Genomic DNA, 17,941 nt, shown 5'->3' on the forward strand with positions numbered 1-17,941 from the left:
TAAAAAAAATTGTATGGGTGGGGACATGGAATCTCGGAAGAGAATGCATCTTGTTAGCTGGGATAGTCCTTGGCAACCTAGGGATAGAGGCGGGCTGGGTCTTTGGTAAATATGGTAGATTCATCTAACTGCCTCATGATAGGATGGCTACGTACGACGTGTCACTCGATCTTTCGAAAGCGCATTTGTTCTGCTTGGGGTGTATAGCTTTCATTATAATCCGGATGAGATTTAATTTTTTAAATAAATTTAAAAAGTACAAAGTTAATTTATAAATATTTTATTATTTTCAATGTATATTTTTTTTTATAATCTATATCTATATGAATTGCTTCCTGACTTTTTAATGTATATTTTTTTTATAATCTATATTTATATGGATTGTTTCTTGACTTTTCAACATAAGATAACTATATTATATTTCATGTTTTATATTTTTTTTATAATTCATATCTACATGGATTGTCTCTTAACTTTTTAATATGGATAATTATATTACATCTCATGTCTCATGTCTCAATTCTTATAATTTATATTTATATGGATTGTTTCTTAGTTTTTTTATATGAAAATATTAGAATTTTAAATATAAATTTTTAAAATTTTTTTTTATATAACACAATTAACTTGACTCAATATCCAATTTTTTGGCCAAGTTAATTCAATTCCAAGTTTAATAACTAATTCTAAGTCTCAAATACAGGATAAAAAAATTGTTAGTGATTATCCTATTTGATGATTGTCTTCACTCAAATTACGTTTTTTTTATTTACTATGGTCATGATCCTATGGTTTTGTTTTTTTTCCTTGATAGGATAAAATAGGAGGAGGATGAAGAAAGGAATGTGAAACCTCAATTTAATCCCTAACCTGTATAATCATTTTTAATAGTATATCAAACTTATAAATATTATCAATTCGGTCCCATGCATTCCAAACACTTCTCAATTATGTTCTTTTGCTAATGTTTGTGATGATATATAAAATAACTGCCCATAATATTAATTCTTAGACCGATTACAATCAAATTTACATTATGTTTTATATAATATATACATCTTCATAAATATATATAATATTTATATTAAATATCTTATAACTTAGATATTTATAAATATTTATATAAAATAAATTAAAACCTAGATATTTTTTAAGATATTTATCTTAAAATAACCTATATAAATAGATCTCTCTAGAGCATAAAATAAAAACAGACCAAAATTCATCTCTTTAGACTTTAATTCTAACTCAACATAAGACTTGAACAAGACTTGAAAAACATTGAATTTAAAGAATACTCACTCTCCTCCTCGTCAGCTATACAAACATTATAATGGTTTAAGTATCGAATTATTTTTCTTACAGGTATTGCTTGGGCCATAAAGTCATCCCACCCTAATCTTTCCCCAAAGGATTTTCCCCAGCCTCATCAGTTTGCAAACTCTTCTGTCAAATTATCTTTAGGAAGCATCTTTTTACAGCATATAGTGTGCACGTTAGATAGAAAATACAAACAAATATTAAAAAAAAAGGACTTGATTGAGAGATATGGGAAACGTTTGGAACCTTAATTGAGAAATTAGAGGTCTGGGATCTAATCGGAAGGGAGTGAATCGAGGTTTACCTGAGAAGAAACCCTGCGGTCAGCATTTATTTCGACCGGCACTGTCCGGTCAGCAGATAAAACCGTATGGGTTGCATAGAAAAGGTAGCTAAAAGTGATTTATCGGGAATTGCACTTTTGGTCTTGAAAGAAAGAAAGAAAGAAAGAAATAAATTATGTTTTCTGGTCGGGCTAAGGTTACGTTTTGGATGGAAAGAAGTATCTTTGAGTTGAGCAGATGAGTATAATTAATGCCCCCTTCATGACACATAAATTACATTTTCCCGCCCACTGTCAGAATGCTTTCGGTCTTGGACTGGTCGACGTGGTCGTCTCTCTTTTTTCCTTTTCTATTTGTTACGTGTCTTCTCTACCCTTTTGTTTTCAAAGAAGATGCCACGGTTGTTTTAGACAAGAGCTTTGCGCACTCGCTTTGATGATCTGCCACGTCTGTTTAAAATTGACCATGATAGGAAAAGATGCATTGATTGCCCATCACCAAATTAGTTTAGCCATTAAGAAATTTATTTTAGATTCTATTTAATTTTAAGGTTTTAGATTGATTAGAATGTTACATGGGTTTGAAAATTGAGTTATTGATTTTTTTTAAGATATCATATAAAATAATTGAAATTTCTTAAAATAAATAGCACGTTATCTATTCAGGTGAATTACGTGTTATTTACTTTATTTAAAAAAAAAAACACAAGTGGGCTTTCGCTTAACTCCAATAGCCCTTGCCTTTTTTTTTTTTTTTTTTTTTTTTAGAATTTATAAAATTATAAAATTAAATACCCTTTTAATGAAATAATTATAGCTAAAAATTCTATGATTAAACCATACTTTTCAAGATTAAAGGTTTGTAATGGCAATGTTAGCAATTACATTATATATGAACCTAATGTGCTGACTTTTTTTAAAAAATAAATTGTTATCGATATTCAATGAAAATAACATATATAATATTTTTATTGTAAAGGTTGTAGAACACGACAACAAGTGCGACCAACTATCTTTCCTTAAAATCCAAAGGAAATTTCTCTTTTTAATTGGAGAGATGGGAAAGGTCTTAAGTTGTGTGAAAAGATGTGACTACTCAGAACTATGGTCACTAAAAAACCCTAACCAGAATCATAAGATATTTTATGGTTAAGGATATGTTATATATAAAAAAAAGATATTATCACATTTGAAGCATCCTTATTAAGAGAGGCTGCATTGTGAGTTTATTACGATGAGTTAAACTCTAATAAAATATCCAATGCTTGTTCATTCTAAAAATCTAATTGGTTTTTGTCACTTTTGGTTGTTTGATGAGTTGACTGCACCAAGATCAAATCACAACTTAAGTTATAACCATAAATATATCGATGGACTTATGATAAGTTCATGAAACCTAACCCCAATTCCAGGGAAGGTTCGTGAAATATGCCTAAAAAAGTTTCACTTGTCCTAGGGTACATTGGATATTTCTAACTCTAGTGTCATGAAATACTATATTAAAAATACCGTTAATTGTTAAGTATTTTAAAAAACTCAGTTTTACCCTCAAATAAAGATTTTATCACTATCTTGTTTTGAAAAAATTATGATGAGGGTTATTCCTTCTTATATTCAAGTATTGGTTTGTTACGAGTCTATCTATTCAACTATTAAAAATGAATAGGAACATATTTTTTTTAATGGGTTTTTAAAAATCAAAGTTCAAATTTTGAAATTTCAGGTATGCACCCCAATAGCCTTTTAATTTTGACAAATTTCTAAAGAATTTTATAAATTTATTATAAAATCTAAAATACATGCCAAATATTTTTATTTTTTTTTTGAAAATGCTAAGACAAATGTTTTATCAAAGACATGCTAGAAAATATTTTGAATTTTTTTCTTTTCTTTCAAATGCTAATAAAAACACAAGTAGATTCAAAGAGATTTTTTTGTTGATTTTCTTGTAGGACTTGGCGTAATGCAAATTGATAAATCTTTTGATACTATCCCCTTTTTTCTTGTTTATCCATTTAACTCTAACACATACTAAAACATATGCACCACCCACGCACAATATCACTTCACTAATCCAACTTCACCATCTTCTCACACACTCACACAAGTTCATCAAATAATCAACCAACAATTACAGCGACAAATTAAAATCATGCAAAAGCATGAAATAGACCTTCCAGAAGTGGTTGGACTGGACCTAAATGGTCACCATAGGGTGTAAGAGCAGCTGGAGCTTCAGGAATGATACCAGAACACCCTAGAACAATGGCGAAGCATAGACCCAAGGGTAACCACCATTGCTGACTCGTGGAACAGCGCGCCGCCGTTACTGGAGAAATCGGCCACCTACCGTATCTAAAACGCCTCCCTTTCTCTGGTTAATCTTAGATCGATGATGCACCTTTACGCTCCTTGTGGAGGGAGATCGAGCCTCCTAAAGCTTTGAACTTTTCACCGTCTTTCTTAACTTCTCTCTCTCGATCTCTCCTCGTTGCTACTGCTAATGAGGCTGTTATTGTTCTTGTTTTTTCTTTTCTTGCCCTCCCTCTTTATTTTTCAGCTGTGATGGGTGGCTTCCTGTATTTTTTTTTAGAGTGTCTTTGTGTATTTGTAATATTTTTTTTTTTACACTAGGATATATATTTATAATAAAATAGTTATATATATTTAAAACTTACCCTTTTCTTTTAAATCTAAAATCAAAATTTGAAAAAGATTAGCTGAATCTATTGTGATATATAGTTTGTTTCACCAGAATATTAAAAAAAAAAAACATACAATATAGTTCTTAATTTTCACAAATCAACAAATGTCACCCTTAATTAAAATCAGTCTATTATCCTTTAAAAATCAAATTAAAAATATAATTGTGGTTAAAACTAGGTTATGAGAAGGTTCTTATAAAATTTCTCAAATTAATTATTCTTTTATTTTTTAATTCAATTGCATAAAAATTATAAATCATAATTTTCTAATTTTTTTAATTAAATCTTACTTTTCAAATTATAATAAGTTTTTATAAAAACAGACGCCATGAATAAAAATGATATATACCCCGTGACAGAGGCTGGACAATTAAGCTAGCGCGGGCTAAAAGAACCAAACATGGCGAAAATGATTAACCAGAAGCAAAAAAAAGAGTGAAAAAAAAGTGAAAAAAGGAGAAAGGAAAAGAAGAAAAACAGAACAGCCCAAGGATTTCCCGCAAAGGTAAAGGCATATGAGAATAACGGAAACCAGGGGGGGGGGGGGGGGAGTCGCGAAAAGAAGGGCGGGAGATTAATCCAAATTGATTACAATCAAAATATCATCTTCCTCCGTGATATGCCAAAACCTCCACTAAACTCCCAAAAGCCTCCTTAAAAAACCCCCCCGTTCCCCGTCAACAGCAAAAACAAAAAGCCAGCACTCCCCAAATAAATAAATAAAAGCAGCAAAGAAGAATAATCAGCTAACAGATAACACACACACAGGAATCAAACACCAAAAACATTAAAATAAAATCCACTCTCTGCTCTTCGCTTTCTCCTTTTCATTCTATTTTTTTATATATATTTTAATTAATATATAAATGGCGGATCTGTACGGACCGGCACGGTCACCGGCCACTGAGCCAGAAGAGATCTCCACTTTCCTCCAACAGTTCCTCGGCAACAACTCTTCCTCCTCCTCTTCTAAATTCATCCATCACGCTCTCTCTACGCCGGTGGAGACTGGCTCCGCCGCCATGGAATTGTTGGATTGCCACCTGTTTGGACGGTCGGAGACGGAGTGCGGAGCCGGTGCTGGAAACTCCGGTGTCAATCTCTCTGATCCCGGTGGTTATTATGTTAAAGAAGGCGTGGATAATGCGGTCTCTTCAGGTATTTCAAGGAGAAGGGGAGTCTCCGTGGAGGATGATCTAGGTGATTTTAGCTGCGATAGCGAGGTAATTTGGTAACTTAATAACTCATTCAAGCAAATACTTGAGTTATTATTAATTCTTTTTTTTTTTTTTTTTTTATTGTGCGGATAGTTATAATTTCTTTTTTACTTTTTATAAGTAACTGCTTTAAAGTATTTTGAATATAGAAGGGGGCGGAGGCGGCTGAGGTGCAAGCTAATGCAGTGCGGCCGCGAAGTTCATCGAAGAGGACTAGAGCTGCGGAGGTTCATAATTTATCTGAAAAGGTTCCCTCTCTATTTTTCTTCCTTTTGTTTTATTTTTTTATTTTTTGATTGTGAGATAAATGTGGGATTCAATTTATGTGGGTTATTTTCTTAACAGAGGAGGAGGAGTAGGATCAATGAGAAAATGAAAGCCTTACAGAATTTAATTCCTAATTCTAACAAGGTACACTATCTTTTACAGCAAAGAAGTTTTAATTAGTAAAGCTTGAATGCAGAGAGTTTCAAATTCAAATTCAAAAGAATTACTATTTGATTTGGAGTTTTTTTTTTTTTTTTTAATTTTGATAGACGGATAAGGCTTCGATGCTGGATGAGGCCATTGAATACTTGAAGCAGCTTCAGCTTCAAGTGCAGGTGGGTGGTTTCTAGCACTCTTTTACCTGGCTGTTTGGTTGAAGCCACTCTGATTATTTAGTTGTCTCTTTTGTTTGTATGCCTTTTATTTTGGACTTTGTTGCTCTATGCGCTATCCTTCACTAGAAGCCTGATTTTTAGAGCTTTTAGTTATTAATGTAATCTTGTTTAGTTCTAAAGATCGGGGGCCATTTTCTTGTAGTAGGGCAACAGCCTTAGGCAGCTAAGTGCAAGAATGCTGCTTTGATTCTTTGAAGAAGATGTAAAAGTCAGTTGAAGGGTCTGATACTTTGTAGGTTATACACATCTTATAAATAGTTAGAGCATTGGTTAAAATGGATAGAACATTGACACAACCATTTCTTTTGTATTTTGTATCACGTCTTCTCTATTAAATCCTTCCAAATTTTGAACATCTCAGTAAGCATCATAGAAGTTTATGAATGCCATCCATTTCCGATGTTTTTTGTTTCATGTCTTCTCTAATAGATCTTTCCAAATTCCTAACATCTAGGTAAGCATCATAAAAGTTTTTGACATTTGTAATCCATAATCAAATACCGATAGGCCTGCATTAAGCAAACGGTATCATTTTATAGTATATATTTGTGTTTGTTAACTTTTATTTTAAGGCTCAAGGAATTCATATCTTGGTTGGTAGAGAGAGCAGCAAATTGACCATTTGCCGTATTGTCCGAGATAGGCAAAAATTAATCTAATTTTCATCTTGTTTACTACAGAGATGGCTCTGACTCAAATTTGGTTTTACAATGGTTCTGAATGCTACTGTTATGACTACAGGACTGAATCTTCTTAGTAATGACTGAGCATGACTTCACATCACTTATAATATAAGTTGGGTAACTTGGTTTTCTGTCCCTGGGTGCGCATAGTTTGCTTAAATTTCCAAGGATAGAACTGAAGCTGGAAAGTTACAGAGCTGGATTGGGATGGACATCCTTTTCCCAGTCCTTTCCCTTAGAAATTATTTAACTCTGGAAATCAACATCCTCCTTTTGAATCTTTTTTTTTCCCTGCCAAGTCCAATTGGAAAAATAGCAAAAATAGGTTGGTCACGGAGTGGACGATGCAGTTATTGTCACTTCAGCATATTATATGATTCATATCATGATTGGTTTTCAGATGTTAACAATGAGAAATGGATTGAGTTTGCAACCGATGTGCTTACCAGGAGCACTACAGCCAATGCAGCCGCCCTTGTCAGGAATGAGCTTTGATGAAGGAAATGGGTTGTTAACTACAAACACATTAACAGGCATATTTTCTGCAAATGAAGAAAGCTCAGTGCAAACTGCTCTTAATCTTCCAAGCCAGTGCACGGTCTCAAATCAACCAATTGCTATTCCTTCAGGGACAAACATTACCTCATCAGAAACTAACGTTGGTTTTGAATCACTGATCCATGCCAACCATGCACCCCTCAATCCGTGCGCGTCTTCAAAGGTAAACTCTGAGAAACAACCATTAGAGTATTTCTGAGAATTGCTGGTTTAACATTGAACTATTTTTTGGTGATGTGAAGGAAATATGCAGGGAAGGAACACCACAGGCACAAATAGAGATGAATCAAACTGTGAAGACTTCTCCATCCGGTGTGTCCTAGCTCTGTCTTACTCTTCAAATACATGATCAATGAAATTGCCACCAATAACAGTTACCGTTTGTCCAAATACCTTATGAGCTGCAAATGTTCCTCAAAACTACTGACTTCTCACCCTTCACCAGGTCATTTATTTTGTAATTTATGACAGGTTAGATACAACTATAAGAACCGAACTCCTAGCATCCTTTGACTTCATTAGAAATGTTAGTCCAAAATCTATTTAGTTGTTTAATTATTTAGGAAACCAGGACGAATCTGTTAGATTGGATGGATGTTTCCATTGCTACTGTGTTTGAAATCTGTATTTGAAAGAAGGAAATGAAGTTGAAGGATGCTATATAATCCTTACCATTTTTGCTACGCTCATTGTCTAATGATATTTGGATCTTCTATCCTTGATCAACTTACTGCTTTCTATGTCTCAACTTCTTCCTGTCATTTTGCCACTGCGACAAAGCTTGCTCCACGACTCCTCTTTCCCTCCCTCGCTCTTTCTGTTGACTTGCGAAAATCAACAAATTCTTCTTTTTGTTTAAAGAAACAAAGAAGAGAGAAAACAAGTAGTAGTGGTAGTGGTAGTGTCTAATTATTTCTTGAACGATGAGCTATCAAAGAAAACGTCAATCTCTGGTTTACGTTCATGGGCAGCGCTTCGTTTTAGTGCAGGAGCTGCTATAGTTCTTCTTTTCCTTATCTCTCTCTGGTTCACTTCTAAACGCAACAAAACTAATAATAAAACCATTAAACCTATTGCTACCACTACCACCATCAAATTCATTTTGGTCCTGTTTGGTGCAAGGGTTGAACCTTTGTTTTGCTAATTTTTAATTATTTATGTTTTTTTTATTTTTATTTTTTGTATTTCTGGACCAATTCACCTGTTTCGTTCGTTTCCAATCTTGTTTACTTGTAGATTTTGCAGCATTTGGTTCACTCTGTATACCAGTGGTCGATATAATTGATGTCTGATGCACTGTTCTTTCTCTAAAAGGTCATTTTAATGGCGTGAAGTCAATTATATGTTGCTTGATTTGTTTTTTTTATTTTGAGCCGTCTTCTATACATCCTTGGCTATTTAAAGTTTCACCGAGTAATTCAAACTATTGTGGGATGATCTAAGGGGAAGAAATTTTGTATTTTTTGAAGTTAATGTATGTTGCTTATATCGCACCGAGCAGCTATCATTGTTACTGTTGACAAGTTTGGACATCTGTGCTGTCATGTTAACTTTTATCGTGTACTGTTTCGCTTGAAAAGAGAGAGAGAGAGAAAATATCAGTAGAAAAAAACAATATAAACATGCCTCGCGTAACTATCATGAGCATAAATATAATCACAATAAATAATAGTAAATTATGCTTGTTATCATGGCCTAAATGCAATTTATTTTTATAAACAATTCTTTTGTCAATGGAGTTTTCATCTTAGAGTTACTTCTCTTTTTTATTTTTATTATTTTTTTATTTTTTTTGTGTGTTGTCTGCTAAACTACATATTTATATAGGTGAAGGGTTACAAATTTTTGGTAGTTACTGTCAGGATAGAACCCTTCATTATTTTCTCTTATATTATCTTATTAATATAAATATTAATATGGATTGGGTTGGTCTATCATTGGTGAACAAAATCTATTTTTTCCCTTTCATCTCCATTAAAACATGATAAGATCAACTCTCTTATTAATTTTGCTATATTTATACTAAAAAAACCAGCCTAGGAGGAGATTCCATACATGCCCGAGCACAGTAGCGTGATTTCAACTCACAAAACTTCTAATTCCTAGCCCATTCTAGCTTGGGCCTAGGTACCGCATTCCAGGCAAATTTGGCACCTTTGTTTACTGTTTACTACAAGTTTATTTTTGTGTTGTAAAAATACTTTTTTTAGAAATTATTTTTTTTATTTCAAATTATTTTTTATGTTTTTAAATCTTCATATACTAATGTTAAAAATAATTTTTTTTAAAATAAAAAAAATATTATTTTAATATATCAAAAAAAACATTTAAAAAACAATCTCATCCTCCCTGTATAATTTACTTTAATATTCGCTTGTTTATGTAATCTACTCCGTTGCATTGACAGATACGTGCACTTGAATTCCTGCTGATCATTTTGTATATCGCTGCTGCTACCTGATATATGAGATTTTCAATTAAAAAAAATAAAAGAAAAAGAAGGCCCACATTTCCTCCCGGACGAAATAATTAGCCCTTTATTTTAGAGAACAACGGGAAATGCTCGGATCATTTTATGTCCCCCCAAAGTAATTTTATCAATAATTATATGCGTGCGCGACTAACAACTGTGCTAATCCACAATAATAGCCGGTTTTCTCCAATAATTACATGCTTAAATAACAAGGAAAGATCATAGTGATTCTAAGCATCCTATGAAAATCATTCCGGCCAATGAATCGGTTAGAATTTCTCCGATTTATTCCCCAATTATTCTATCTTTCTATGTCAAACATGTCACTCCGATTTAGGGGTGAAATCACCGCTTTATGGTTGAGGCGTGCTTTAACTACTAAAGATCACTTATTTAATTCTCGGGAGCAACATGTGAGTTTTAATTTTTTTTTCTCTCAATTCTGAAATTATATCGATTTGTTTTTACTAGATCATTTCTAAATTCATTATACACAGTATTTTTTATATGAAAATACATTAAAATATTTTTTTTTAATTTTAACATCAACACTTTAAAATCATAAAAAAATATCAGAAAAAATTATTAATTTAATATTTTTTCAAATCAAATATATTTTTAAAACACATAAACATAATTTAAAACATAAAAAACAAATGGTTTCCAAATGTGGATTGATTAGTGTTTGGTATTATAATTATTATTATTTTTTAAAAAATATTTTTTATTTAAAAATATATTAAAATAATATTTTTTAATCTTTTAAAATTTAAGATATAGTTACCGCACCAAAACAATTTAAACTATGGTTTTGGCAGTGTGAATAAATGAAAGGTCACCTGTGGTAACTTATTTTGAGTTATACTGCAACCTGTAACGGTTGACTTTTAAACATAGAATCGACAAATCGAACCCTACCAAATAATGCAGTGGAACGTGAGAGGGCCAGAGGCGATTACCATGACAAGATTAACATGTTATTCCTGGAGAATCACGGTCTATCGTTAAGTGGATATAGTTTTTTTTAGCCGAATAATAACAATGAAAAAAAGAGTAAAAAAAAAATACTCCCATGCACAAGAAATCCGGAAAGAAAGAAACTCATCCTAAAGATTAAAAAAAAATAAAACATAAATGCACTTTTAAAATATCCCTAATGCTCATAGTCAAATATATATTATATTAAAAAACCATCTTATTTCAATAGCTTTTAACTAGTAAATAAAATTTTAAAATATAATTTGTATTATTTTTTATTATACATTCTCAAATAAAAGTTTTTTTGACTTAAAACTTGCACAAATATACTCTATCTTATGTTTAATTTTTATTAAATAAATAAAAATAATAAGATTCGAACTTCTAACTGGTTGATCATTAAAAGCTTTGATACTATATTAAAAAACCAATTTAATTTTAAATTTTAATTTATTAAAAAGATTTTAAAATATAATTTATATTATTCCTTAATTTCTTGATGGTTTTGTTTCCCTTTGAAACCAGGCGGGCAATCATTCTTTCCATTGATAATAAAATCACTTGTTTTCATTGCATTGATAAGAATCACAAATCAGGTGGCTCTGTTTTTACGTTTTGAAAATACTTTTAAAAAATTTTAATTTTTTTATTTTAAATTAATATTTTTTTTGATATTTTCAGATTATTTTGATGCACTAATATAAAAAATAATTTAAAAAAAATAAAAAATATATTATTTTAATATATTTTTAAATAAAAAATAATTGTAACTAACTTCTCAAACGGGTCACGTGCATTTTGTCCATCAGACTGAATCGTGTCAATCAGACAATCACAATTACGCCGGATCATTTCCCTGAAATAAGATGAGTGGATGTTGTAGCGTGTGGTACACTTGTTTGGGCACATGGTGGGGCTTTAACACCACCAATTATCAAGTCTCCCTGTCGAATTCAAAGGGAAAAGGAAAGAAAGCAAAACACCAGTGTCTCTTACTTCCGTGTTTGTTTCCGTGATTGGTGGTGCGTTTTTTAAAATTTTATATTTTTGAATTAATTAGATATATTTATATTAAAAATAAATTTTAATAAATAAAAAATATTATTTTAATATATCTTTAAGTAAAAAATATTTTAAAAAATAATTATTATTATAATACCAAATACTACCTTAATCATTAACTTTACATTAAAAGATTTGAGGTGAAAATACTATTAATATAATATAAGTAATGAATCACCTCAAACATTTTTCTTTTCCTTTCATATCTTTTATTTTGTTTCTCATTTAATAATTGGAATTTGATTTCTTAAAATTGATGGTATGTAAACGATGAAATCATGTTTGGATTACGAATAGCAAATCATCTCAAAATTTCTTTTTTCATTTACATTCTTATTTTTTTTAATTGAGTCATTTTGCTTTCTTTTAAAAAATTAACACTCGGTAAACTATAAAATGATATTTGAAATTATAAATATATAAAGCAATACAAGATGAAATAAATATTAAAAAATAATTAAAATGCAACATAGAAGAAAAACATACTCCAATGTGAATTGCAATAATTACCCATACTTTTTTTGTTTTTCCTTAATTTCTCTTTGTCACTTGATATATTTTTTGTTTCCAATTCAATCATTTCACACTTGAGATTGAATTTAATGTTTTATATAGGATTCTCATGAAGTTAAAAATAAATTGACCTTGAATTAATATTTGATTTGACAACATAAAATTTATTTTATTGACTCAAACTAATTAAAACTTTTAGAGATTTAATTTCAAAATAAAAAAATATTGGACATTTGTTTTTCTAAGAAATAATATATTTATCTTAGTTTTTTATTAAACATTTAGCTGAAATCAATAAATTTATTATTATTTATTTATTGGCACACTAATTCTTAATGTATTTTATTGAATACACATATAAAATTTTTAGTTTATAATTAAATTTTCTTAACAATAAAAAAGCAATTAACAACGCTAGCATTTTTTTATGTTATAAAAAACTCCATCACGCAGCTTATGTAGCAACATCAAACTAGTAGTATTAGGTAGTATTTGGTAACATGGATAAAATCATGTTTATTTAAAATTTAATTTTTTTATTTAAAATTATTTTGATATATTTTTTTTAAATCATTCTTAAAAAATAAAAAAATATTATTTTAATATATTTTTAAATAAAATACAATCATTACTATAACACTCTCGAAATACTGGTAACCAAACAAATTAGCACTGGATGGATCCAGTGGCTCTATCTAGAAATAAAAGGACGGAAGCAGTGATCCAAAGGCAGTCCACTGTTCAATCGATGAAAGATTTTACTTGCGTTTAGCAAAACAGAAGATGGAGGTGAGTGATGAAACATATATATATATATATAACAAGATTCCTTGAAATTGATTTTGAGTAAATTATTTATTTAGTCCCTGGGTTTTGAATACTATTATAACATAATCCTTTGTGTTGTAAAGCTCATAATTAAGTCCTTTGATTCTTGTTGACCATTGTCCAATTAAAACTTCCTGGTTTCTTTGTCTTTTTATATATATATATATATATATATAACCCCCCACTATTTTGGTGTTTCTCTATTCATTACATTTCCAAAGGGTGCAAATTAAGGATTTCAAATTTCTTTTTTGATACTATGGAAACAAGTTCTAGATTTTAAATATGAAAAACTAAGTAATAAAATCAGGTTCAAAACTTAGATTAAAGAATAATTTATTTTATAATTCTTAAATAAAATGAGGTAATTGATAATCTTTCAGTTTTTAAATATTGTTTGATTTTGTATTTCAACTTGTATTTATGTATGTTTTAAAAATATATTTGGTTTGAAAAATAAATTTAAATTGATATATTTTTAGAATTTTAATATTAAAAATAAATAAAAGCTAAAAATATTTAAATATATTTTAAAATAAAAAATATTTTTTAAAAACATTCTTTCCACGAATACACGCTTAGCTTAACTTGGCAAACGGGCGACGGGAATCATACGGGAACCACAGGGGATCAAAACGCGTTGATCAAGACTTCTGCATGATAACAAACAATAGAGGCAGGTCCACGAGTATATACTATATACCATATGGACAAAATAGGTAACAATCAGGACGTACCAATAATAATAATAAAAAATAAAAAAAAGTTATACATGCATGGAGGATATTGAGATTCCATACTTTCCAGTTCTCTATATAAAGCACAGAAAAGTTCAGCACAGTGCACTCCTACAAGACCATCTCCTTCCACTATACATTGCACATGGCGACTCGTGACAGTGTTTCCTTGTATAAGTTGTGGATTTCAGTTATCACTATCCTCCCTTTCACTCAAACATTATCACAACCCGAAAATTATATTGTTCACATGGATTTATCGGTGATGCCCAAAGCCTTCTCAGGCCAGTATCACTGGTACTTGTCCACTCTCGCTTCTATATTTGAAGTCTCCGATAGCAGCACCACCAGGGCTGCTTCTGCCACCCTGACTGCCTCTTCTAAACTGCTTTATAGTTATACTCATGTTATCAATGGTTTCAGTGCTAGTCTTACTCCTTCAGAGCTCGAGGTTTTAAAAAATTCTCCAGGCTACATTTCTTCCATCAAAGACTTACCTGTTAAGCATGACACAACTCATTCATCCAAATTTCTTGGCCTTACACCGCAGTCCCTTGCCTGGAAGGTGTCAAATTATGGTGACGGTATCATTATTGGGTTGGTGGACTCTGGTGTTTGGCCAGAAAGCCAGAGTTACAATGACCATGGAATGTCTGAGATTCCAAAAAGATGGAAAGGAGAATGTGAAAGTGGCACTCAATTCAACTCCTCATTGTGCAACAAAAAGCTCATCGGAGCAAGATCTTTCAGCAGGGGCCTAATTGCAAATAATCCTAACATCAGTATATCTGTGAATTCGACGCGTGATACGGATGGGCATGGGACACACACATCTAGCACCGCTGCTGGAAATTACGTGGAAGGTGCATCATTCTTTGGCTATGCCCCTGGAACTGCTAATGGAGTAGCTCCTCGGGCCCATGTAGCCATATACAAGGTTTTCTTTGACGAAGGTGCTTATATAACTGATATAATTGCTGCAATCGATCAAGCGATTAGCGATGGTGTAGATGTATTATCTTTATCATTTGGCTTGGATGGGATTCCTTTGAATGAAGACCCCATTGCCTTGGCAACATTTGCAGCCGTAGAGAAGAATGTATTTGTGTCCACTTCTGCAGGAAACGCAGGGCCTTACTACGAAACTCTACATAATGGCATACCATGGGTGTTAACAGTAGCTGCTGGTACTGTAGACCGTGAATTTAATGCAGTTTTGACACTTGGCAATGGAGTTTCAATCACAGGTCTATCTCTCTATTTGGGGACTCCATATTTTTATGAAGTGCCTATTGTTTTTATGGACGGGTGTCACAATGTGAGCGAATTGATCAAAATTGGACCGAAGATTGTGGTTTGTCAAGGTGGGAACGATGGTAATGACTTAAGCGACCAAGTTGAAAATGTCAGCAAAGCAAACGTTACAGCTGGTGTTTTCATAACAAATTTTACAGATGCTGAAGAATTCATCCAGGATCCATTTCCAGTTGTTCTTCTGAATCAGAAAGATGGGAAAACCATAATAGATTACATCAAGAACAGCAACAAGCCACAAGCAAGCGTAGAATTTCGAAAAACAAATCTGGGGATTAAATCAGCTCCAAGTGTTACCGGTTACAGTTCTAGAGGGCCATCGGCGAGCTGTCCATTGGTAATGAAGCCAGACATTATGACTCCAGGCTCACTAATATTAGCTTCATGGCCTCCAAATGTTGTCGTGGGTCTGAACAATTCACAACCTTTGTTCAGTAATTTTAATATAATATCAGGGACATCTATGGCTTGCCCGCATGCAGCAGGAGTGGCTGCACTCTTGAGGAAGGCACATCCTGATTGGAGTCCAGCTGCTATACGGTCAGCCATGATGACGACCGCTGATATAATGGATCATACCATGAAACCTATCAACGACATCGGTTTTGGTAACAAGACAACACCAGCCAGTCCTCTTGCCATGGGAGCTGGACAAGTTAATCCCAACAAAGCTCTAGATCCTGGTCTCATTTATGATGTTAATTCAAATGATTATGTGAGGCTACTCTGTGCTCTAAATTTCACAGAAAAACAAATCCAAGCTATCACAAGGTCATCTTCCACAAATTGTTCCAACCCATCCACCGACCTTAACTACCCTTCTTTTATCGCCTATTTTAATGCAAAAGATTCGCCATCAAATCTGACCACCGTGCGAGAATTTCAAAGGACAGTGACCAATGTTGGAGCGGAAATGTCTACTTACACCGTAAATGTGACGCCCATGATCGGTTTAAAGGTAAGTGTCGTTCCAGACAAGTTGGAGTTCAGGGCCAAGTATGAGAAATTAAGCTACAAACTGATCATTGAAGGTCCAGCACTTTTGGATGAGACTGTAACTTTCGGTTATCTTAGTTGGGTTGATGTGGCCTGTGAACATATTGTCAGGAGTCCCATAGTGTCAACAAGTTTGAGCCCACAATTGTCTTCGAAGAACTAACAAACTTGGGTACTTTACAAGTTAACTTATGTCCGTGTTATTTTTGAATAAAATTACATTTAATCAGCGAAGGAGCTTCCAGCTTTCATGGATAGTGTCAGTTTTATTTGGTCGCAAAATCATAGGCGTGTTTGTTTGATATCATACACAAGGGCTATTGATCTTTGAAATAGTTGAAGTAATATTTAGATCACAAAAGGAGTTTGTATCCATTAGACATAGCAGCACTTTTCTCATTAAACGTCATAGCAGCGCTTTTATAGCACAAAAGGAGTTTGTATCCATTCAGACAAAAAGAGAACTGTGTTCACTGCTACATGATGTTCAGGCTTGTTAATGAAGGTGAGAACATTGAGAATGTTAAAGGAAGCACGCACATCTCACAAAATAGAACGACCTAACAAAAGATAGACCAATTTACATCATGAAATCAAAGGTAAAAGGCATGAGAAAACCAAGATCGATCTAAACCTATGTTTATTTCATTTTGTGTTCTGTTTTTAAACATTTTAGTCAAATAACTAATTTCTTGTTATGATTTCATTATTTTAAATAAACGATATGATTTGAAGGAAAGAGAGGCAAAAATAAAAAGCTAAGATGATTTTGACAGGAAGACGTTGATTCCATGTTATGTTTTCACCTTTTTTAGACATGTCACTAGTTGGAAAGTGATTTTGCAATCTATTACTGACTTGTTTATAATAGAGATGGAGTATATGACATTGTTATAGATAATGAAAGAAACTTGATGATTAAGAGGTTTGATTGATAATTTTGATTTGCATATAAGTTAATTGATGTGTATTGTGATGGTTAGAGTACTATTTATATGACCAAGAACTGGATGTAACATAAAAGAATCAAACATATTGATAGAATATATCACTTTATTCTAGATATAATGTAATAAAGTGTTTTAATAGCGAAAAAAATTTTTATAATTGAGAACCCTACAGGTATGTTGACGAAGTCTATTTGTATAGTCAAGTTTAAGGATTGCTTGAACTTGGTTGATTTGCATAGTATTTGAGAGGTGCTTGGTGGAAATAATAAAAAATATACTCAAGTTGACTTTATTTAAACCAAGATAGAGATTTGTTGGATTTATCTTAAATTATGGGCCAACGAGAAAAAACAAATACCTATATATTTAAACCACATAAAAATTGAAAGTCAGAGCTAGGAAAGGAAATTGAGAAATGATAAGATTTATTTGTAAGTTTTTTTATTCTCTACAATTTGATGGTTTGAGAGAAGAGAGAGAGAAAGATTTTTTTGTTACTTAGGGATTTTGGATGAAAATATAATTTTGCAAGATACCTTGTAATCTTGTATTTTCTGATAGTGAATTTCTCTCATGTTTAAAAAACCTAAGTTACTAACCCATGTAAATTCTATGTGTGTTTTTGTGTGATTGATTGTGCTTGTTTTTTATATTTATTTATT

General features: G+C 31.9%; 2 protein-coding genes across 3 annotated transcripts; both read left to right on the plus strand.

The window, feature by feature from the left end:
- The first annotated feature begins 4,850 nt into the window (after positions 1–4,850).
- LOC118035763 (transcription factor PIF5) lies at positions 4,851–8,111 on the plus strand. 2 transcript variants are annotated; one of them, XM_035041392.2, is made up of 6 exons: positions 4,851–5,531; positions 5,675–5,773; positions 5,871–5,936; positions 6,062–6,127; positions 7,271–7,591; positions 7,671–8,111. In XM_035041392.2, the coding sequence occupies exons 1-6, from the start codon at positions 5,175–5,177 to the stop codon at positions 7,749–7,751; spliced, it is 990 nt and encodes a 329-aa protein (XP_034897283.1). In that variant the 5' UTR covers positions 4,851–5,174; the 3' UTR covers positions 7,752–8,111. The 2 variants fall into 2 exon arrangements, with proteins under 2 accessions (XP_034897283.1, XP_034897284.1); XM_035041393.2 differs by having other exon boundaries at positions 5,678–5,773.
- A 5,999-nt stretch (positions 8,112–14,110) lies between these two features.
- Positions 14,111–16,558, plus strand: LOC118035764 (subtilisin-like protease SBT3). The gene has a single exon (XM_035041395.2). The coding sequence runs from the start codon at positions 14,165–14,167 to the stop codon at positions 16,490–16,492; it is 2,328 nt and encodes a 775-aa protein (XP_034897286.1). The 5' UTR covers positions 14,111–14,164; the 3' UTR covers positions 16,493–16,558.
- Positions 16,559–17,941: the final 1,383 nt, after the last annotated feature.

This window comes from Populus alba, chromosome 2 (assembly GCF_005239225.2).
Source record: "Populus alba chromosome 2, ASM523922v2, whole genome shotgun sequence".
In the NCBI taxonomy this organism is placed as follows: Eukaryota; Viridiplantae; Streptophyta; class Magnoliopsida; order Malpighiales; family Salicaceae; genus Populus; species Populus alba.

Excerpts from the sequence above, each read along its gene's own strand:
- LOC118035763 (XM_035041392.2), top strand. The coding sequence starts at position 5,175 with ATGGCGGATCTGTACGGACCGGCACGGTCACCGGCCACTGAGCCAGAA. Across the intron at positions 5,774-5,870 it reads TTCATAATTTATCTGAAAAG|AGGAGGAGGAGTAGGATCAA; the intron begins GTTCCCTCTCTA and ends TTTTCTTAACAG. Across the intron at positions 7,592-7,670 it reads ATCCGTGCGCGTCTTCAAAG|GAAATATGCAGGGAAGGAAC; the intron begins GTAAACTCTGAG and ends GGTGATGTGAAG.
- LOC118035764 (XM_035041395.2), top strand. The coding sequence starts at position 14,165 with ATGGCGACTCGTGACAGTGTTTCCTTGTATAAGTTGTGGATTTCAGTT.